The sequence below is a fragment of the Leucopleurus acutus genome (assembly GCF_964270905.1).
Source record: "Leucopleurus acutus genome assembly, chromosome: 16".
Classification (NCBI taxonomy): Eukaryota; Metazoa; Chordata; class Mammalia; order Artiodactyla; family Delphinidae; genus Leucopleurus; species Leucopleurus acutus.
Genome location: NC_139158.1, coordinates 37,108,433 through 37,131,603, shown reverse-complemented (window position 1 = coordinate 37,131,603; position 23,171 = coordinate 37,108,433). Strand labels below are relative to the sequence as shown.

Here is a 23,171-nt window from a genome sequence, read left to right as displayed (position 1 = left end):
CCCAGGACAGGGACAGGGACAGCCGCTCCCGGAGTGGCACCAACAGTGGCCGGGTGGCATCAGATCCCAACCTCAAAAAGCACTCACTTTAGCCAGGTGGGAACACAGCAGGACCCCGAAAACACACCCAGGATCAACAAGGTCAGAGGTGGGTGGAGAGTTCGACAATTCATGCAGGAAATGTGAGAGCAAAAAGAAGCATTTTCAGAGCAACTGTTTCACAGGTGACTTCCCCAGTAACTTAGGAATTAACGAACCATCTGAGGAACCACTGAACAGGACCTGCCCAGAAACCGACACTGAGCCCTCTGTCCCGGGCTCTGTCCCTCTGTCCCTGAGCCCTCTGTCCCTGAGCCAAGTGCTCTCCTCGCTGGGGAGAGGCCACCCTCAGCATAGGCACCTTGTCTCAGGGCGGGGCGGGGGGCGGGGCCCACACTCACCACCAGGACGCCCTGCAGCACTCGGGCCTCAGGGCTGGGCGTGGCGCGGAGACCTCGGATGGGTTCCTCAGCCTTCACCCGCAGGCTGAGGTTGGCCCGGCCAGCACCGTTCTCCACCACAACCTCCACATCGTGCTCGCCCTCGCTGAGCCCGGGCAGTGCCAGCACCGAGAACAGGGTGCTATTGGCCTCGTGGGCACAGCCAGGCACCAGGGCAGCCACAGTGGCAGGGCAGGCAGCCTCGAAGGGCGCACTGACGTTGCCCCCAGGCCAGCGTGCAGTGGCCGTGGCATTGGTGCCGGAGTCCACCTGGAGCACCAAGGCCGAGCCGTTGGTGGGCATGTAGAGGCGGCCGTCGTAGGGGGCCGGGTAGATGGCCCGAAGCCCTGCCACCGGGGAGAAGACGTTAAAGCTGCAGGACAGGTTGTGCCTGGACACGCTGTTGCCCACTGTGGCCCTGACCTCATAGCGCCCTGGCCGCCGCAGCCCTGGGTTGGGGCTCAGGCCCAGCAGAGGGGTGAGTCGCTCTGTGGCAACAAGCAGCCGCAGGGCACAGGCAGGGCCAGCTGGGGCCGCCTCCAGCTTGGCAGGCAGGTGGGCCAGCCAGGCTGAGACGTTGGTGGAGAAGTACGGGGCCTCGGAGCCAGGGACGCTGAGTGCTGGGGGGCAGCGCAGGAGGGCGCCCGGTCCGGCATCGTGCTGCAAGCTGATGAGGTCACCAGGGAGCAGGGGGCTGCCCTGGTCATGGAAGGTGACCTACAGGAGAGGGGGTTGGGCCTGTGTCAGGTCCTCACAGTGGGTCAGGGGCCTGTAGGCAGCACTGGGCCAGGGGCTCCAGCGGGCTGCAGAACCCCCCTGGGGTAACCCAGAGTCACCCCCTACAGGGGTCTCAACACTCCTCATTCACTCACACACCACCAGGCTTCACAGGGGCCTCCAAGGCACTCAAGATGGGGACAGACAAAACACACACTGCAGAGAGGATGCAGGCAGGGGTGGGGCTTCCCCAGACAGGGGAGGGACTTCTGGACACTGGCCAGCCTTGCCCAGAGAGGGGAAGAGTCCTCCTTAAAAGGCAAGTGCAAAGGCCCTGGGGCGGGAGCTTCTCACGGTTGGCAGAGGAGGAGAGCATTGCCGAGGCAGGAGGCGGGTGGGTTAGGGGACCTGGAGGGCTGTGCAGAACAATCTGCACTTTATTTGTGTTTGATGGGGAGGCAGAAGGCACCTAGGCCAGTGATACACACCGAGTACTGGGCAGGGGGGCCCGCAGGCACAGAGAAGAGGAACTCTTTCCACAATGCATAGGAGACCCCAGGGAGCCCCAGCCCTGATGTGGATCCGTTGGCACAGGCCCGAAGGTGGCAGGGGGTGTCCAGAGGCAGGCAGATGTTGGATCTGGGGCACGGGTGTCCTTCTGGTGTGCATGTAGGGATGGGCTCAGTCCTGTTTTCCAGGGACCTACTCTGGGGCTCGCTGCTGTTTCCTGGGGCCCCTGCAAGGAAAGGAGGGGTGTCAGGTACCCCAATTTGCTAACAGATCATAAGGACGCCCTGCTACAACATGAGGTCTCGCCAGGCAGTGTACCCGGCCCCCACCATCACTCCTCTAACCCTCCCCACACCAGGCCAGCTGACTGACCCCGGTGAGTCCCCAGCCCCAGCAAGTTCCCCACCAAACCCATCCTTGGGATCCCCAACATGAGTTGGCATCTCTGTGGACCCCACTGTCCACCTTGAGGCTGGAGACCAGTCCAGTGGGCAAGGGACCAGCAGACACCACAGTGCAGAGAGGCTGCTCGAGCCTCCCAGGTCCCACTGCCAGGATGGAGTCCCACCTGTTCCTCGCATGGCTCGATACACCTGCAGCCGCAGCTGGGCAGGCCCGCCGAGCTCCGGGGTCCCGAACTCGGCAGCAGTGAGGAAGGCTTCACGGCTCGGGCTCAAGCCAGGAAACACCATCACCTGCCAGGGCAGGGGGGCCACTCAGCTCCACCGACCCCGGCCCTCAGCCGGCCCCACCCCGATGCCCAAACACCCACCAGGTCAGAGGGGAGGAGCCACCAGATGGGCCTTCAAGAGGCCCCCACTGGCCTCATTTCACACAGTGGGAGACAATGTCACTCAGGAGAAAAAAATCAGGTCAAAACCATCTGTGAGCAACAGGAATTGTACCTTCATTTCTAAAAAATCCCCAAGCACCAAGAGAAAAGGCTCAGGAGCGTTCAGAGCTCTCCCGATGCCAGGCCTGGGTGCTACTCACCTCTGCACTGACTCTACTAGACGCAGAATGTTAATAAAGCCCAGAAAAAGGCTTCTTGTTTTTTAAAGGGAACTGCAACAGCCAGGGCAAGAAACCTGGAAGGCCAGCCTACCTCAACGGGCTCCCGGGGGGCTGTGAGGGCCTCCTGCTGCACCAGGGGGCTCAGGGGCCCCTGCAGGTCCCCACTGGGTGCTCCCACGAGGAAGTTCTCTGCGTCCCACACAGGGCCTGTGGTGCAAGTGTGCAATGAGGTGCTGTTCCCAGGCCGAGGAGGAGTGTGTTGGAGGCCCAGGGTGGGACCAGACCTGGGACTGAGCCACCTGGCAGTAGCCCCTGGCTCCCTCCACCTGTTTTGTCCAGTGTGGGCTCAGTCCGGGACAGTAGACACTCAGCAAACACCTAACAAACACTGAACAGCTAAGGAATGAACTGGGGTGCCAGGGGCAGCTGTCCTGGCCAGGATGGGAGGAGCTCCCAGGGTGGCCAAGGGACCCTGTATGCTTTGGAGGAGGGGTGTCCTGGGCCAGGGCAGCAGGTGCTCCCCAGCCTCCCAGGGGCCCCAGCGCACCTCCGGGCCGCAGCTCACAGACGTAACTGTGCGGTGCCGAGCACAGGTCCGTGTTGCACTGCCCAGCAGGCCCGAGCCGCACGCAGCGCTCAGCTGTGGCAGGGTGCGGCTCCCCAGGCAGCCAGTTCTGGCAGCTCTCCAGGCTGAAGGCCTCACCCTGCGGCGCTGGGCCCACCTCTACCCCCTCCACAGCCGAGAAGCCGATCCACACGTCCAGGCTCCTGCAGGCAGACAGGGGGAAGAGCAGGTGCTCAGGGGCTCCCCAGAGACAAGCACCCCTCCCTCTGCCCTCTCTCTGGGGGCACCCTCCTCAGAGAGGCCTGTCAGGCAGGCTCTGCCTGTCCCCACTTTCCAAATGGGGAAACTGAGGCTCATACATGACTTGGCAAGCAAGGCCCACACCAGTGCCCACCCAATCACCTATCCCATGGGGCCAGGGGCCCAGCTGAGACCCTCATGGAGCTCCACCTCACTCTGGCCCAGGGCCACGTAGACCTGTGTGTGCCCAGAGGTGAGGCTCCAGGTGTGGCATTTGGGGACAAAGACACCCACATATCAGTCCCCAAACAGGCTACTTCCCACAGCTCTGCCAGGGCAGAGAGACCCTCCTGGAGGCAGGGCTTGTAGATACAAGGACAGGGGCAAATATTGGGACAGGGTCAGACAGAGGGACAGGCAGCAGGGGTGGCTGAGGTGCTGTGGTCAGAGCTGGGTGCTGGGGCTGCATTACTACCTGGGAACCAAGTGACCTTGGGCAAGGGCTATGACTGCTTTGGGCCTCGATTTCCCCTCGGGAAGTCCAGGGTGACCCACAGTCCAATCAGTCCCTTCCCACACAGGGACCCTGGGAGAGGAGGGGGGCCAGCCTCCACCCCATCCCGCCCCCTAGCCACTGCAGGTGCTAAGGGCTGAGTAGAGACCAGGCGGGGCCACCTATGGTGACCACTACAGAGCGCATGCCCCCACAGGCCTGGGCAGCCAGAGCGTCCAAGAGGCTCCTCGTGCATGGGCAGCGCTTGGCAGCAGTGACCACCCAGGGGGGAGCAGCAGGAGGAAGTGCAGCCTCCGTGGTCACACCAGAACCTCCCCGGTCCCTGCCAGGAGGGGCCCAGAATGGGACAGTGGGGGCAGGATACAGGGCCGGGGGTGCACCTCCCACAGTGGGCACCCCCGTGTCCACATCTGTGCCGAGAGAGCTGATAAGAACGGCCACACGTGGGCACAACATGGTTCCTTATCCCCAGAGCCAGGCTGGCTGGCTACAGCACCTCCAGACACCCCAATGTGCTCATGCTCCATCCCCACCCCAGCATTCTGGGGACCTCCCCCGACCTCCCAGCCTCTCCGAGGACCAGCGGCATTTGGGCAGGCACCTGGTGACGCGGGAGACCAGGAAGTGCTGGACGGCAGGACTGTCCACCATAGCCAGGGCGGCCCCGGCCCAGGCCCGGCACTGCTCCTGTGCCTGCAGCCAGGCCGCCTTCTCCACCACCAGGCGGTAGCAGCGCCCGTTACCAGGGAAGATCTCAGTGTCCGAGGGGCAGAGCGGATGCACCACTGGGGGGCCAGAGAGCAGAGAGACAAGGCATCGATGTGTGCCCAACCAGGGCTGCCCCACCCACCCTGACTCAGGCCCAGGGGCGGGGCGGCCCCACCTCGGGCTGGCTCCTCGCCCAGGGCCACAATGCTGTAGGTGGCCTCGAGGCCAGAGCCGCCACGGTTTCGGACGCCAAGCTTCAGGGTCTCGTCGCTATGCACAGAGGCCAGACACATGAGCTCCAGGGCTACGGGAGCCGCCTCCACCCACACCTCTGCCCAGAGCCGAGCAGAGCCGACCCCCAGGGCCAGCACGGCCGTCACGGGATAGCGCCCAGGCAGCACATAGTGGTGAGTGGCATCCGCGCCAGCAATGTCCACCTCAGGGGAGCCGTCGCCGAAGTCCCAGCGCGTGGAGCTGACTGGCAGTGAGGCAGTGACGTGGAAGGCTGCGGGCTGGCCAGAGGCCAGAGGTCCTTGGGGCCCCACCAGGGCAGCCCCTGGGGAGGCAGGGAAGATGTTCTGGAGGAGGGTGGGCCCCCGGCAGGTGGGGGCGGGGGGCAGTGGGGGGCTGGAGCAGGAGGGTAGGCAGGCCGAAGAGGCATTGGGAGGCCGGGCCAACCCGCACAGGCACCTGCCCTGCTCTGAGAGGGCCGCGAGGCCCCGGCCAGCCGCGAAGCAGAAGGCACTGCAGGCCTCAGGGGCCAGCGGGCCCTCATGGGCAGCTGAGAAAGCCACCAGCGCCACGGCGCCCGAGCTGTCGTCAGGGACACAGGCAACGTACTCCTCACCTGGAAGGGGCAGGCAGGCTGGTCCCGAGGGTGCACCCCACCCCATTCTACACCCCAGATCACATCATCTCCGACCCTCCAACAGCTGCGTGGCGCTCACCCCCACCCCCAGACTGGTTTCCCCGCCTCACACCTACGTGGTCCCCTGGTCCAGAGGGCCTCTGCGACCCCTCCCCCAGTCAGTCTGTCCTAGCCCCTGTAATTATTTCTCTCGTGCAGCTGTTCCCCAATCCCCATCTGCCACCATAGGCTGGAGACCCCTGAAAACCGGCAGGGTTCCTGCCGGCTGCTTGGCCAAGCTGCCCGGCAGGGAGGGACCAAGTGTGTCCCGCCCACCCGCACTCACCACAGCTGCTGTCCAACAGGGGACCGCTGAGGAGGGGCCGGCCGGCCAGAGGGCCGGGCCCAGCACACGTGGCCGCCTCAGGCCGCACCACACGGACCTGCTGCTCCTCTGCCCAGCGCGGCAGCCAGGCCAGACCACAGTCACACTCCAGCGGGTTCCCGCTCAGGTTTCTGCAGGGGGTGGGGCAGGCTCAGAGGGCAGGTGTGGGGGCCACGGGCCCAGCTGCCGACAGCCACCAAAACCAACAAAACTTACATTTCACTTAAATTAAATAAATTAGCAAATATTCCTTCTTCTAATGTAGAAATCTTGTTGTTGCTTATGTCCCTAAAAGAAAGGAGAGATTCGACATGGTCTGACGCGAGCCCCCTCAACCGCAACAATGACAGGCAGCCGCCACCTGCCCAGTGCGTGGAATCCCGCAGCAGCCCTGGAGGGGACACTCACAGCTCCGTCAGCGCCGAGAGGTTCGCCAGGAGCCCGACGTCCAGCGCTCGGAGCAGGTTGTGGGAGACATCTCTAGAGAGCAAAGCAGCTGCAGGTCAGTGCTGGGGCCCAAGGCATGGCACAGAGTCCACCCGGGCCCACCTCAGATGCTCTCCAGCTGCAGCCTCCCACCTTCTGAGCTCCCTCTTCCCAGGGCCAGAGGTGGAAGACCTGAATGAACTCTCATCTGGAGAGCCCGAGGCAGGAGAGAGCTGGCCCCTCAGCACTCCATCCATGCCCTGCCCCTTCCCCTCCCACCCCCTGCCCCCTCCCCCAGCAGGACTGCACCATGTAGGGCAGGCTTCACCCCTCCACACAGGGTTCAGAACACACAAGGAAGCCCAGGGGTTTCCAGGGCCAGGGGCCCAGCTGCTACCAGCTGGAGGGTGGGGGGAATGTGGCACAGACCACACAAACGGGAAGGGGGCTCTGGTGGACGACCCCATAGCAGAGCAGTACTGACAGCCCGTGCTAAGTCTCTGGGGTCTGGGCACCAGAGTTAGAGCTGGATCTCCATAATCCCAGGCCCTCAAGGTCAACAGAACCATATCAGAGAACCGAACATGGTGCAAGACACGGGAGAAGAGTCACGGGTTCTCAAAGCATGAAACTGAGCAGAAATAAAACATCAAAAGCCGAAAGATCCAACTGCACAAAAACATGCAACTTACACACAAAATATCATAAAATCAGAAAACAAACTACAAGCTGGGAAAAGCACTAGCAATTTAGATAATGGATTAAAGGCCCATAATCCCCTTTCCACATATGCTGTTAACAAACCATAAAGAAAGCAAGCTACTCCAGGAGGAAAAAAAAGGCTAAAGATGAAAATAGGCAAGATTAACGAAAGATATACAAATGTCACAGATACACAGAAAAACACCCAGTCTCATAACTGGAGAAACACCATGAAAACAGAACAACAGCACTTTTTGTCTACCATCACCCCCAGTGCAGGTGACGTGGTGGTGACACACCAGTGACTACACTCCAATGACTACATGACCCCAGCCCCTCGCGAGTCTTTCCGAGGATACACTCTCTAGCCAACAATTCCACCTCCCTGCCCGGCATAGAGGTGGAGGCCAGTCACCCGGCCCATCCACCTCCTGGGCAGGGACCCTGGACCAGCCTGACTCAGTGGACACCTCCAGTCGCCACTCCTCCCAGGCCTCCCTGTGCTCCCACAGGTCTATACCTCCCACCATAGTCTCCAAACTGACGAGGCCTGGGCCTCCCACCCTTGGGGCCTCTGCCCTTCCAGGTGTCACTCTGGCCCTCTGATGTCCCCAGAATGCCTCTCACCAGGCCTGCCCTTCCCTGGCCTGTCAATGCCTCCTCCAGGCCTATCTGTCTCCAGGTCCTGTCAACCCAGCTCCTAAAACATTTAGACTCCCCCACCCTACCCGAGCCACAGCTTGGTCCAGACCCCCATCCCTGGGCACCCGCCCAGACTTCACAGTCCCTCTAATCCGAGCTCCCGTGGCAGCCTGAGGGGTGTCCTGAAGCCCAGCTCCATCAGCCACCCTCTGGAATGGGTTTTGCTCTCTCCAGCTGCCCCACATACAACAAGAACTTAATAAGAACTGGCTGGTGTGAAGACAAGGCCCTCCTGGAAGCCAGGGGCCTGAGTGCCAGCCCAGACCCCAAGACCATGCCCAGGGGTGGTGCTGGGATGCCTGGTATGATACCTCTGCCTGGCTCACAATGTCCAGGACCACTTCTGGAATGAGGCTCAGGAAATGGCCCCCACCCCAGCCCCTGACCACTGCTCCTTCCTGGGGACCTGCTATCCACATGGGGCCTCATGGCCACCTATACCCAAATACTGGCTGGGGGCCAGTTCTCAGTCAGGCTGCTCACGTGATCCTGGCTTCCAACACAGCCAGGTGGCCACCTGGGGGACTTCTGGAGGGGTACCACCTGCCTGCAGGTGATATGAGGGAAGCCAGGCCCAAAGGGGCTCCTGTCCCCCTCTGGCCCCCACCAAGGGAGTGAGGAAAGGGGCACTGGACGCACTCAGCTAACCCCTGGGAGCCTGGTCTCTCCCTCTGCATAGGGGGCAGCCATCGGGAGACTTGGCACTGAGTGGACGGCATGTGGACATGACATGCTCAGCCGATGCTGGCTGCAGCCTGCCTGGGGAGGCAGCAGGCCACAGGCAGCCTCCAAATCATAAGGCCTCAGGCAGGAGGGTACAGGCAGTAGGTGGGCAAAGGTGGGCAAGACCAAAGTTCTCCCCTGAATCGGGGGCTTCCTCAAGAAGGGCTGTGAGTAGAACCTCGGGCACAGTCAAAAGAGCTACATAGCTGCAAGGGGCAGGGTCCTCCCAGCAGCGGGACCTCTGAGACTGGACAGGGGTCCCACAGGGTCAGGGCTGGGGCTGCAGCTCCTGCTGGGACCACATGGGGACGGAGGCTTCAGCCCAGAGGACCTGCAGCCCCATCGCTGCTCTGACCAGTGGCCTGACTGTGCAGGCTGGGGGGACACCTGATTTGGCAAAGGCTCTATCCCGGCAACAAGCGCAAAACGGCAGTGTGGGTGCCACCCAGTAACGCCGCATGCCCTGAGAGTTCAACTGCTTTGGGCACCAGCACAGCCACATGCACGCCCCGAGGCACAGACGTCTTTCCCCTCACCCATGAGATGTGACAGGAGCTGGTGAGCAGGTGTGGCTCACACCCCTGCTTAGCCACAGAGGCAGGAGAAACGCAGCTGCAAGATGCAGTCCCCCCGCTCCCCGTGACTGTTCAAACTCTAAAGAAAGCGCTGGAGGGGTGCACGGTAATAACCCCACTCCTGAGAGCAGGCAGGCCCCTCCATTTCCCACACTTTCATTCTGCTCTTCAAGCAGGAGAAAGTCGGTGCAGGAGGGGGCAGACAGGATGCCCAGCAGGACCTAGAGCGGGGGCTTCAGAGGGGAGCAGACGGCGATGGGCTGGGCAAGGGGGGCCAGCAGCCATACCAACCGGGGAGGTCAAGGCAAGGCCTCCTCCACTCCAAGAAGCAGCACGGTCCACTGACAGTGGGCTCAAGGCTGGAGCTCCACCCGACTCACCCGAGCCAGGGGTCCCAGACAACCCCACTGAACAGCTGGGTTTCCCATCTGGATACTGGCGGGTGTGTGCGCGCGCACGCAGGTCCCTTCCCCCAAAGGCTGCGTGACAGGGAGCCCATGCCCAGAGCATGGGTCCCAGGAACTCCAGAAGCAGAGACGCCCTTGGGGGCCAGGGGACATAGTGACAGGACCCTCTGGCAGGGTCACCTCTGCCCCTCACAACGGAGCCTAGCTTCCCCCTTCCATCTGGCGGTGCCACTGGGTAAGCCAAGCTGGGCGCTCACAAGCAAGCCAAGAGCAGTGGGGGAGGCAGCAGTCGGCCTTCCTCCGGGGTGCTCCGTGCCCTCCACAGCAGCCCCGCCCAACCCCGGCCGGCCGATCCAGCGCACAGACTGGGAGACCAGGCCCAGCAGGATATAGGAGACACAGGATTTGCGTGTGTCATGGCAGCTGCAGCCGCCCAGGCCTAAGGGAGCCCATGGCGCCTGCGCATCACTGTGTTAAGCCACTGAAGTTCGCTCAAAGCCTTTAGTCTGTTGCTGAGGAGTGAGCACGATGCCAATGCACGGCCGCAGAGCCCTGGATTCTTAATGGTTGGCGAAGATTCCACATACAAATTCTTTGAGTTTATCCTCACTGATCCGTTCCATAAAGCTACAAGAAGAAATCCTGACACCCAGCGGATCACCAAAGCACGGTGAGGCTCTCGCGGTGCAGCCTGGAGAAGGCATAATGCTCTCCAGCACTGCTGTTACTGCTAACGGAAGCAATGCTTGTAAAACTCCTACCTAATAAACAATTTGGGACAGTCTCATCTGCTTTAAAAAAAAAAGAGAGACACACACATGGTGTCTCCCAGTACAGGCCAAGGCCCTCTACCACTGCACATGAGCATGTGTGCCCAGAGGTGGGCTGCTGGGGCATCCACACCATCCCCGCGGTGGGTTGAGGCAGGCCAGGAGACCAGGGAAAGGCAGACAGACTCCACCCAATGTCAAGTACAACGCACCAAGTGGGGACGGCTGTGCCATGAGAAATTTCAGTGAGACTCAAGCAGGGGCTCCTCTGAGGCTAAAGGGAGGACAGCTGTGGAATCCGTGCCTCTGAGAAGTAGAGCTGCAGGGGCCCAGAAGCAAAAGCCCTAGGCAGTCAGATGATCCAGAGACGGGGACTGGGGGACAGTGGGACACAAGGGTGAGTGCAAGCATGAGACACCCACCAGGGGCACCAGGGACAGCTCCCCAGCCAGGGCCTCAAGCAGAAGAGGAAAGAAGGAAAATCCCTACAATGTTTTTCCACATCCCATTTTCTGGAAAATCCATCATTAGCGGCAGCTGCGGGGAGCCACCTGCGGTGCCAGAAAAACCAGGGCAGGAGGAGGGAGCCGGGTCTACCTCAGTGTCCCAGCCAACGCCCACCCTGGCAGGACACCATCATCCCTGGCCTTACTGGCCCATGGCTCTTGGCCATCCTGGGCCCAGCTAAGTCTTCTATCCAGCTTGGCCTGGCCCAGCTGCCCCCGGGAGGCTTTCCCCCCGACTGACGAAGACAGCCTCACCCCGTCATGAGTGCTGGCCACGTGCTCCCCATGCTCCCAGCTCCAGGGAGCCCCTTCTCCCCAGGACTCACCTGGGTCTGGTCAGGGCCCACAGTGCAGAGAAAGACCCTGCCCGGCAAAGCTCCTGCAGCCTGCAGGCAGAACCAGGACAAAAGCCAGGTGCATCACCACAGGCCAGGGCTGCCTCGGAGCATCCGTAAGGGGCGTGCCACGGGTAACAGTGTGGTGGGGGTGCAGAGAGGACACTGGAGGAGGGCCTCTGGAGGCAGACACTGGTGGAGTCCTCACCTGGCCTCAAGGCCCTGAACAGCCACTTTTCCACATCTCCATCTGCTTTTTTATAAAAATAAATTTATCTTTGGCTGTGTTGGGTCTTCGTTGCTGCGCGTGGGCTTTCTCTAGTTGCGGTGAGTGGGGCTACTCTTTGTTGCAGCGCGCAGGCTTCCCATCGTGGTGGCTTCTCTTATTGCAGAGCACGGGCTCTAGGCGCGCAGGCTTCAGTAGTTGTGGCAGATGAGCTCAGTAGTGGTGGCTCGCGGGCTCTAGAGCGCAGGCTCAGTAGTTGTGGCACACGGGCTTAGCTGCTCCACAGCATGTGGGATCTTCCCGGACCAGGGATCAAACCCGTGTCCCCTGCATTAGCAGGTGGATTCTTTTTTTTTTATAAATTTATTTTTTTAAATTTATTTATTTTTGTCTGCGTTGGGTCTTCATTGCTGTGCACGGGCTTTCTCTAGTTGCAGCGAGCGGGGGTTACTCCTTGTTTCGGTGCACGGGCATCTCACTGCGGTGGCTTCTCCTGTTGCGGAGCACGGGCTCTAGGCACGCTGCCTTCAGTAGTTGTGGCTCACGGGCTCTAGAGCGCAGGCTCAATAGTTGTGGCACATGGGCTTAGTTGCTCTGCAGCATGTGGGATCTTCCCGGACCAGGGCTTCCCGGACCAATCCCCTGCATTGGCAGGCAGATTCTTAACCTCTGCGCCACCAGGGAAGTCCCTCCATCTGCTTTTGCCGTCACTGTTCTGGGGGAATGCCAAGGCTGCTGTGGGCCAGCCCCATCCCACCCCCAGCCCCTCGGGTTTCCACTGTACCCCCCCCGTGACATCATCATAGTCACTGACGCCCTGCCCCCCACTCAGGTTCTCTCTGTCTTACAAAGCGGGGCGGTGGGGAACACAGCAAGCCCAGGGAGCCACCTAAAGGAGCGCAAGGAGCCCAGCAGAGCTGGCAGAAGCAGCAGAGGCTGGCTAAGCACCACAGCAGCCAGCCCCCACTAGGAAGAGAGCCAGCACCCAAGAGGTCCTAGGCCAAGCAGGGTCCACCCTCTGGCCATGTGGACCCTCCCAGACCCCTCCAAGGCCCAAGCCAGCAACTTCCAGGGACCCCAAGTCTGGAGGGGTCAGGCCAGCTCAGGGGGAGGGGTGACCTGGGGACCACACACACCACCTGGGGACAGGCACACACCCACAACAGCACAAGACACGTGTCACCTCCCTGGGCACCAGGGACCAGGCTAGCCCACAGCATTGGATGGAGATGGGGGCTTTCTCATACCTGGCTCGTCCCCTCCTGTTCCGCCTCCTGACCCGAGACAGTTAAGTGTGTTGGGGGAGGAGTGAAGACCCCTGTTCTACCCCCACACCTGGGCCTTCCTTCTCCTCTTCCCACAGTGCCCAGCTGTCACTGGAGAGCCCAGTCTGCCCCCAGCACTGGGCTGCCCCAACTCCCCCTGCCTTCCAAATCAGACATCCAGCCTCCCGGGGGAGTGTGTCCTTCTGGCTCCGATCTTTCCTATTCCGAGCAGGAGCTGGGGGTGGGGGAGAACCCCTGCTTCCACCACCAAGCTGGAGGTGTCCAGCGGAAGGTGCTGAGGGGCCCCCATCCTGTGGACAATGGTGGCTCCCCCTGACCTCCCCACACAGGGCTCAGCCCCTGCTCACATCCTAGTTCTCGCAGAGGGGCAGGGAAGGGTGTCTCAGGGCCCAACAGGGAGAGATGGGGAAGGGGCTGTTAGATAAAGCCGAGTGGGAAGAGGTGTGTGAGGTGGAGGCCAAGAAGAGGTCGTTTTTGAGCCCTGGGTGGCTCCAAGTGCAGTGCCTCCTAGAGCTGAGGAAACGGGGGCCGCAGATAAGCCAGGACCCTGCCCTGCAGCCCCAAGCAGCCTCAGTCTCCTTCTCTGTCAAGGCGGGGGAGTGGCCAGGGTGCCTGCTCCCCAGTCCAGATGCCAGGCGGGGTCTGGGGGCCAGCCGGAGCCCCCAAGGAAACATCTGCACATTCCAGACGCATGTGGTCAGCAGTGGAGGCGAGCACCAGGCCCCAGCCCAGCACCCCACCCGGCGCTGGCCGCCACGCTGGAAACAGGGCTTGGGGGGGAATGGGCTCCGGAGAGGCCGCCTGCAGATGTTACGTAACCACTCTGCCCGAGCCAGCAGCTGCCTCCTCCCTCTGGCAGGACAGGACAGAGCTGCGGCAGAAGGTCCCCCACTCCCCATCCGAGGCCTAGGGCTCCTGCTTCCCGCTTTCGCTGGGCTTCCAGAAATGCAGCCTCAGCTGCCCTGTCCTCTCCATGGAGGCCCCAGGGCTCCAGGGAAACAGGCTTCCCTCAGCCCAGCCACGGGGGACCCCCAACACATCCCCTCAGGAGCCAGGTTGAGGCAGAAGGGATGAGAGGCCACAGGCTGGTCCCGGTGCCCTGGGACCCCACAGGCTGGTCCAGACCCCACCCACATGCTCGGCTCCCAGTGCCCCCACTCGATGCCGCGGTAACGGCTCCTTTTGGCAGTGGGACGGGGTGGGTCAGTTTGAGTCTAGTAACCTCACTCTGTCTTCATTCCCTTCTATTTATGGTGAGAGAGGCTGGCTTCCAGGGGCAGAAATGATGATGTTTAAATTAATGAATTCAAGTTTTGGAGAGAGAGCCGATCTGAAGAAAAACATGCGGAGAGGGTGAGCTGCAGGGGTGGGCAGGGGGCAGGCTCTTGGCGCAAGGGCATGGAGGGGCCAGTCCGAGCCACCCACCCCCATCTGGCGCCAAACTAGGGCCCAGAAGGGGGGTCTGGACCTCAAAGACAGGGAAAGGCCTGCGAGAGCCCCCTGGCGCCTTGTCCCAGGGCGTCGGAATAGGAGGTGGCCTGTGTTTCCCTGAGCATGTTATGGGCTCCCTCACCGGGCGTGGCCATCCCACGACTGAACCATCACCAGGATGAGACACAGGCGTCTGGTGTGGTGACATCCCCTGCCCAGGAAACCCCTGGAACTACAGGCCAGGACAAGGAAGGGAGCCCCGAAGAGGGGCCTTCCCAGATCAGCCTACAAAGAGGCAGCCACCGTCAGGGCATTAATAAGACTGGGGGCAGGGGGTGGCGAAGGGCTAAGAGGGGACCCTCCCAGGAGAGGGCCCAGCTTGCCCCTCCACCTGCAGCTGGGGATTTGGGGCCACTCTTCAGGGCAAGGGGAGGAAAAGGACCAGTACCCATGGACACTGGCGCCCACGTGCTGCCTTCAGCTGGGATGTCCCTCTGCACTCTGGCCTGTCACAGTCAGCCAGGGCAGGGGCTGCGCCGACCCCTTCTACAGATGGAAACGCTGAGGCTCCAGGAGGCTGCCCTCCTCACCCTGTGGTCGCTCCCAAGAGTCCGAACGGTGAGGGACAAAGGTAGCTGGGGCTCTCCCCATCCTGGCCTGGGAGCCGGCACATGGCCTCCAGAATTCCAGGGGCAGAAGCATCATCCAGCGTGGCCAGCAATCCCGTCACCCAGTCAGCCGCTGGGCATGGCCACTGGGCTATAGGGCTCAGTTTAGAGGTGCAGGATCTGGAGGCCCCGGGTGCTTTTAGCCTTGCCCAGAGCACTGGCCCTCATTCCTCGCCTCAGCCAAAAGGCAAGGCTGGCTTCTGCCCCGCCTCAGGACAGAGCCCTTTCCAGGGCAGCCCCATAGGATCCAAGAGTGGACTCCAGGCCTGCTAGAACTGGGGACACACTTTGCCAGGCCTGGGCCCATGGGCACCTCAGAGGGAGAAAGAGCCCTGCCCACTGTGGTCCCCAAACGTAGCCCCCTCCCTGGCATGGGCGGCTGGGTACCACTGGGCCCTTCGGCAGAGACAGCTGCCAACCCATAAAGAACGAGGTGTTCCGGGAAGAAAGGACGTGAGCCGCATTTTCCAGCTGCGATTGCCCGACAGCGAGACTGCAGGCACGCGGCCTGGCCGGCCAGCACGGAGGGTGAGCCCCAGCGCACCCATCCCAGGCGGCGGCCGCCACCCCAGACAGCGCGGCCGGAGCAGGGTGTTTTCATTCCAGCACTCGGTGGGCTGGGCCCGGCTGGGTTCCCGTTGTGGCGCTGGCCACCGCAGAGTGTTCCGGAAAGGAAAATGTGTGTCTCATCCAAAATGGCTTCCTCACTTGAAACCAAACCCCAGCCGGGGTCCCCCTCGGAAGCCAGGGTCCCCACACACCCACCTACATGGCACAGGCCCCCCGGGTGGGGGGTGAAGGTGGCGGCACTGCCACCCGGCCAGCTGTCACAAGATGGCAGAGCAGCCGGAGAGGAGCCCGAACCTAACCTCTGAGGCAGAAGCCACAGGACGAGCCTGCAGAGATCTGGGAAAGGGAGACCGAGTCTGCGCACGCTGGGCACACCTGACCCGAAAGCGCCTGCACCAGTCAGCTCCTCAAGGGACAACTCGAGGGCTGCAGTGAGCGGGGCAGCCACGGGGAGCACTGAGCAGCTCGAGTGTGCGCAGATTCCAATGGTGCCTCATCAGCTCAGGGCACAGAACAAGGTGTACACGAGAGCTCACAGTGCGGTTTATGCCTCATAACTTCACCATGTTACACATCCACACATGAAGGCATCGAACACACAAATGCATAAAACAGATAAAAACACAAGAGAAACATGCGAGGCATGATACATCCCAACAGCCACCTGGCTTTGCGTTGAAGTCACCTCTGAGGCCAGACCAGAGGAGGCAGGAAGGCTTCTGAACATGGGGCCTCCTGGACTGGGTGCCAAGGGGTGTGTAGGAGCCTGCCTGCCCAAGGCTAATCTGTGCGTTTCCCATCTGCTGCAGCATTTGGTCTGAGCAACACAGTCACGGGCACATGTGCACCAGCTCAGGGGCACCTCTCCTCAGGCTTTTTGTCTGCTCTGTGGCAGGGCAGGTCCTAGGGGCCCAACTCCTGCCAATGCTTGGGTATAAGGTAATGGGCTCTGAGAACACAGAGAAGGGACAGGGGGGCCACTCTGACAACAGTTATGATTATCGTGGCCACCATCAACTGAGTCCCGTGGGTGCACCATACACCCTCACCTCTGACGCCCCACAACCACATAAGGTTCATCCACTCATGGTACCCATTTTGCAGGTGAGGCAACTGAAACTCAGAGAGGCCGAGTGACTCAGCCAAGGTCATACAGGAAGCGGAGGAGCTGGGATGTGAACCAGGTCTGACCCAGAGCCTAAGTCCCCTACTCCTGTGTTCCTTGCCTCCCTCCTGGAACCAAATAGAAAGTCAGTGGGGAGGACCAGAGCAGGGACAGCCAAGGGAATTTCAAGGAGGGAGCTGGTGGGAAGGGCTGGGGAGGGCAGGCCCAGGCAAGCAGCTGGGGCCTGAGTCCAGAGCCCACCTGGTCCCATTCAAACATAACCCAGCCCCACTCAGGGATGCCCCCACCGCCACCTCTGTCTGCTGACGAAGCAGGTCACTGGTGCTGTACCCCAGGCCCCCGAATGCAGTTCCAGGGATATGTCCCAGAGCGTGCTGATGAAATCACCTCTCTGCCACAACCTACCAGCCACGTGACCCTAGGAAGTGACTCAACCTCTGGGAGCCTCAGTTTCCTGGTCTGTAAAATGGAACCAAGTGTGGTTCTAACCCAACTGCATTGGGGCAACACATCACAAGAAAAGGGCTCAGCAGAGAGTCCCCACTCATGGCAACCGTGGAGAAGACAAGGCGGCTGCAGAAGTGGGGTGCACCCCTGGGATATTTTCTTCAGAGATTTGTTTTATAATTCACATACTATAAAGCTCACCCTTCTAAAGTTTACAATTCAGTGGTTTTTAGTATATTCTCAAGGTTGTGCAACCACCACCACCATCTAATTCCAGAACATTTTCATCCCCCAAAACAGAAACCCCACAATGCTTGGCCACCATCCCCCACCCCCATCCCCCATCCCAGCTGTAGACACTAGTCTGCTTGTGCCTACATGGATTGGCCTGTTCTGGACATTTTTTATCAGTGCAATCATGCAACATGTGGCTTTTTGTGTCTGGCTTCCTTCACTGAACATGTTTTCAAGGCTCATCCACCCTGTAGCATGTATCAGTACTTCATTCTTTTTCATGGCTGAATAATATTTCATGAACAGACCACATTCTGTGTATCTATTCATCTCTTGATAGACACTTGAGTTGTTTCCACCTTACAGGTACTATGAATAATGCTGCTACGGGCACTTGTGTACAAGTTTTTGTGTGGACGTAGGTTTCGTGTCTCTTGGGTGTACATATATACCTGAGAGGAGAATGGCTGGGCCCTATGCTAACTCTATGCTTAGCTTAATCTTCTGAGGAGCTGCCATACTGTTTTCCAAAATGCTGCCCCATCCTACATCCCCACCAGCCGTGCACGAGGATTCCAATTTCCCCACGTTCTCACCAACACTCCTTATTGTCTGTCTTTTGGTGACAGCCATCCCAGTGGGTATGAAATGGTATCTCACTGTAATTTTGATTTGCGTTTCCCTGAAAGCTAGACACTGAGCATCTCTTCATGTGCTTATTGGTCATTTGTGTATCTCCTTTGGAGATTGATCTGTTCAGATCCTTTGCCCATTTTTTTAGCATTGAGTCATAAAGGTTTTTATGTATTCTAGCTACAAGTCCTTCATCAGATAGATGGTTTGCATGTTTTCCCCACCCTGCAGTCGTTTTGCAGGTGTGTTCACCCTCCTGGATGGTGGCTGTCCTCACTGCTCCCAGCTACTGCCTGGCTCCTGAGGGTTACTGGCACTGGAAATGCTCTGGTGTTGGTCCCTTCGTGTCCCCAGGTGTCACAGATGAAGCTGAAGCCTTCCCATTCACCTGCCTGACCTGCCAGGGGACCTTACAGAAGGCAGTGTGTGCCCTCTTGTCCACAGTTCAGACAAATCTGCAGTCTGTGTCTTACCACAAAACTAATGTTACATGTGCACTTAGTCTGCATTTCCAAGTGCCAGCTATCATATGCAGCTCAGGTAATGTGAGGGTGAGACCAGCTGAGTACACAGGACACCCAGGGCCTCCTGAAACCCACTGTCTCCACGCCCCAGCTAGTGTTCTTTCTAGAAGATGCCAATCATGACGCTTCTCTCCTGGGTCCCTCAATGCTGCCCCCCTGCTCTCTCGATAGAGGCCCCACCTCCCGCCCCTCCATCACCTGGCACCTCTGAGACTCTACCAGGCTGTCCCCTCTATCTGGGACGCTCTCTCCCAGCCCCTGCATGACTCCTGCGTGAGCACTGAGTCTTGGCTTCAATGTCACCTACACTGGGGATCCTTCCAGGGAGCCCCTCCAAAACGGCCTCCTCCTTATCATCTGTCTTTTGGTTTAACACTAGCTCTGCTGTCATAAAAGCCTCAGAGACGTGGGCCTTGAAGACCCCTGGCACAGGGCCAGGAACACAGCAGCCAGGCCCTCCCTCTGGTGAGGGCCCAGAGACAGGGCCCTCCGCTGCCCCACCAGCCCTCAAGGCAGCCACGTGCATGACACCTGCAATCTAACATGTTACACACACGCCAGGCCCACGCCAAGCCCAGGGGTCTACTCCCTGATGTCCATCTTCCCTCACACCCATGTCCTGTGCAGGCCCCGGGGGCTGAGTCGCCCAGAGATTCCCCTATTATTTAGGGGCACAGGTGAGGAAGGGCGAGGCCCTGGGTGCCCCCAGCCAATGGAAGACCCTAAGGCCCCAATATTTTAATCAGCAAACCAAGTGCCTATTGAGTCCGTGCTCTGAGCCTAGTCCTAGACCCAAACATTCACAAGACAGTACGAGGCCCACTTTGGGCCCCTGGCCAAAATTAGCAGCTCACATCACCTGAAAAGCTGTCAGCCAAAAGCAACCACACCTGAAAATGACTGACAGCACCTGGAGCAGTGCTGTCACATCTAGAACTCTCTATGCCGTCCCGTCCAACATGGTAGCCCGCTGGCTCTGTGGCTCGAGCACTTGAAATGTGGTTCACCATACAACACAGCTCTGGACCCGACTATCAATGTACAGGAAGAACACCAAGGGCAGAGGGACACACAGAGACACAATCCAAAAGAAGGTGCCGTCGGAGCCGGTTTCTTCAATAAATCGCACAAGAGGAAACAGATGGAAGGAAAGTCTACACATCCACAGAGATTTAAAGGACATCAACTAACCGCACTGCCACTGCGTGGACCTTATTTGGGTCCTAATTCAATCTAATAAAAAAACTGAGACAACCACAAATTTGAACACACTGGACATGCAAAGTGATCAGGGTATTATGCACTGTTTTAGGTGTGATCGAGGTGTCACCATACATTCCAAAATGCTTACAGATCAAAAGTAGGATGGCTGGAATTTGCTTCCAAAATGGGTTGGGGTGGGGTGGAGGTGTGGAGGGGTAGGCCAGGCCACAGGGCAGTGGGTCCATGAGGTTCATCACACTATTCCTCCCACTTTTGTGTATGTTCAAACTCTCCAGGATAAAAGCTTTAAAAATAGGAGAGCAACAACATTTTACTGAGTAACGTCATCTTTTTCAGGCTGTCATCTCCCAGCAGCATCACTTAACCCAAGAAAGGCTGCGGTCTCAGACTCCTGGGCTATCCTGCATGCCGAGGCCCAGGGGCCCCAAATCCCCCACCAGCCAGCCCCTGTCCTCCCACCCAAGTCTGGACACAGCTGTCCTGCCACACCTCAGGCTGGCCAAGGAGTCTCAAATGGAGGCGTGGCTGCGAGACACTGATGACAGAGACGCCAGGCCTGAGCCCGCTAGAGGAGGCTGCTGGTGACACCCAGGAGGCAGGGGTACTGGGGCCCCTGGACACGCACACCCTCACCCAGGAGGCTCCCTGGCATCTCTGAGCTCAGCCCTGCTCCCTTGGAGAAGAGAAGCCTCACCCACCTCCTGCTCCCTGAGGAGGGGGTTTGCAGGGTGGACAGGCAGAATGGCTGGGGCAGCCCACAGAGCACAGATGGTGGCCTGAGGGACGGGGGTGAGGGGGCCTTAACATTTGCACCCAAGGGCCCAGTTTACCATTTTGCACCCAGTCCTCTGGAAATCTCCCAGAGGCAGCTTCAGAGTGTCAACAAGAACATGAAGTCTCCTCTATTCCCCATCCCCCTCCTCCCAGAGTCCCATCATCACATGCTGCAGGGTCAGCAACCCTGGGAATCCTGCTGGCTCAGGCCAGGCCACCAGCTCCCTGGACCTCCAAAACCCAAGACCAGAGCCTAAGGGGACACATGCAAGGCAACAGGCTCAGGCTCCGTTGCTATGCCTGGGAGCCTGCACCCTGCTGCGGGCCCCTGGCCAAGCTACCAGTGCCGTTTATTTCCTGGACAGCTCCTGGACGCCAAAACGCCGCCAGGTGATGAGGAAGCGGGAATAACCAGCAGGAGCTGGGGCCTGACCCCCCAGCAGCTCTCAGCCCACGAGAGATGTATGTAACCTTACTCACAGCATTGAGAAACAAGGAGTGGCGTGGATCCAAAACGACTGTGTGGGCACTGGCTCCAGGCCAGAAGCCCACCTCCACAGAGACAGCCGTGATGGCAAACACTTAAGCTGGCAGGGAGCAAGATGACAGCGTGGCCCCATGGCTCCCAGCCGCTGCCCCTGGAGAACCTGGTTGCCCCCAGCCCCCAGCCCCAACCCCCAGCAAAGCCCCAAGGAGGACCCATCCAGGAAAAGCACCCACCCCTGCCCCACCCGCCAACATCCAAACTCGTCTGAACACTGACCATGAGGGTCCTCCTCATAAAAGGTGGCCACACACTGGAGTCACCCAGGGAACATTACAAAACCAAATCCCAGGTTTAATAAGCCTGGGGATGTTAGACCCCCACCAAGGGATTCCAGCATGCAGCCAGGGAGTGATGGAGTCCTGGCTTAGGTGTCTGCAAGTACCCAAACGGGGCCGGAGGGATGTGGATAAGCAGGCCCTGAGCCTGTCCCCATCTCTGGGGACAACCATCTGAAAATCTCAGTCCCCTGAATCCCTTTCAATCCAACCCTCAGCTCCTCACAGTCAAACCCTGCCTCTGCCATGTACTGGCTGTTACTTGCTACTTGTGCTTGGACAAATCACATCACCATCACCTCTGGGCTGTTTTCTCATCTGTAAAATGGGCATCTTCACTGTACCTCACCTCAGAGGGTTGGGATGAGGGTTATGTGTGACAGTTCACAACCAGAGCTTGGCACAGGCCCGGGCTGGAGGCAAGCTCTCCATAAAGACTGCCTGTTATTATTTCTGCCAAAATGCAAACCTGACAATTGCTTTTCAGCGTTTTAAACCCCTTCATGGGCATGCTACCCCCCTACTGTTCCCAGGATAACATCAGAACGCTAAACTGCACAAATGAGGCCCTTCATGACGCCAGCCCACCACCCATCCTGCTCCCACTCCCTCACACTACCCCTTCCCCCCACAGCTGCCACACTGGAGGTGTACCCCTACACCCACGTTCGACCAAGTCCAGCCTCCAGTCCTTTGCACACATGGTTCTCTCCTCCCTTCCCCTAAACCCACCTTCCTACCCCTCAAATAACAGGCCAATTCTTACACATCCATCAAATTCTTGTCCACCCCCTCCGGAGAGCCTTCCCTGTCATCCCAGATAGAGCTCTCCACCTCCTAGCTTCCTACTCCTGGGCTCCCAAGTGCTGGGTATGCCCCCAGGCCAAGCTGCATCCTATTAAGCTCTAATTAGAGTTTAAGTGTTTTTCGGAGACCTTCCCGCCCCGCCTCCGCACGATGCTACAGGCCCCCAGTCAGCTGGCGTTAGCGGAGCCCCACCGGGTTGTGCGATGTCTCTGCCTGCACAGAATCCGGTATTTTCCTATTTCCCTCTGGCTGAGGCCAGGCGGGCTGAGAGCCGGCCCCGGTCCCAGGTTTTCCTTATTTAGTCGGGCCGACCTCACTGCGCTGGAGCCTCGCCCTGGGAGAGGCCTGGCCCGCACTCCGTTTCCCCTTCTAGAGGCCGGGGACGCGCCCACGCCCTGTGAGGCCCGCCAGGCCGGCGGCCTGCCCGGCCGGCCTCTCCCCGAAGGGTGCAGGCGCCCCGCGCCCCGCCGGGCCCCGGCAGCCGCCAGTCCTTGCGCCCGCCGGGCGCCATGGCAACCGCCCGGCCCGCGTTGCGGGCGGCGGGTTACTCACAGCGCTGTGGCGTCCGCGGGGATGCGCAGCGCGGGCCCGAGCGTTCGCAGTCCGCGGCCGGAGCAGTTGACGCGGCAGGCGGCGCCGGGCGCCGGGCCGCAGAGGCAGGGGGGCGCGCACGGTCCGCAGCCGCGCCCGGGGACCCCCGCCAGCGCCCCGAGCCACAGGCCCAGGCCCAAGGCGAGCGCCAGGCGGGCGGGCGCGGCGGGCGGCATCGTCAGGGCAGTGCAAGCATGGCCCCGGCCCGGTCCCGAGGCCCCGAGCCCGCCCGGCCTCGGAGGCCTCGGCTCAGGGTGGGCCCGCGCACGGCATGGCTGGGCGCGGGAGGGGGATCTGGCGGCGGCGCGGCCGCGGCCTGTCTGCCTGCGCGACGCCCGCTCGGCACTCTGGCCCGGTTCTGAGTCCACAGCCGTCCGCTCGCGCGCTGGCGCTGCAGTGCGGGCCGGCCGCCGGCTCCTCCTCCTCCCGGCGCGGCGCGGGGCGGGGCTCCCTTAGGCACCGCCCCCTGCTCCGCCCTGTTGGGCGCGGCGAGGGGCGAGCGCCAGGGCGGGTCGCCCCAAGGCTCCGCCCTTCGCTCTGCAGCTTGGGGGCCTGTGGGGCGGGGCTAGATGGGCGGGGCGCCTGGAGCTCCTCCCACTGCTTCGCACAAGCAGTGGGCCGGGCCTCGGGCTCTGCTCCCCAGGGAGCGCCGGTCTCTGTCTGCGCTCTTCCCCCTCCCCGCC

At 60.5% G+C, this 23,171-nt stretch overlaps 1 protein-coding gene across 1 annotated transcript in view; it reads right to left on the bottom strand.

Moving 5' to 3' along the window:
- Positions 1-22,664, bottom strand: part of PKD1 (polycystin 1, transient receptor potential channel interacting) — a gene marked incomplete at both ends in the record, with an annotated part of 46,174 nt that extends 23,510 nt beyond the window's left edge. Inside the window, 11 exons of the mRNA XM_082857539.1 lie at positions 441-1,196; positions 1,685-1,932; positions 2,275-2,401; positions 2,812-2,927; positions 3,268-3,488; positions 4,641-4,824; positions 4,923-5,594; positions 5,941-6,110; positions 6,196-6,267; positions 6,388-6,459; positions 22,450-22,664. Of these exons, the coding sequence (XP_082713665.1) occupies positions 441-1,196; positions 1,685-1,932; positions 2,275-2,401; positions 2,812-2,927; positions 3,268-3,488; positions 4,641-4,824; positions 4,923-5,594; positions 5,941-6,110; positions 6,196-6,267; positions 6,388-6,459; positions 22,450-22,664 (2,853 nt within the window). The remainder of the gene's footprint in view (positions 1-440; positions 1,197-1,684; positions 1,933-2,274; positions 2,402-2,811; positions 2,928-3,267; positions 3,489-4,640; positions 4,825-4,922; positions 5,595-5,940; positions 6,111-6,195; positions 6,268-6,387; positions 6,460-22,449) is intronic.
- Positions 22,665-23,171: the final 507 nt, after the last annotated feature.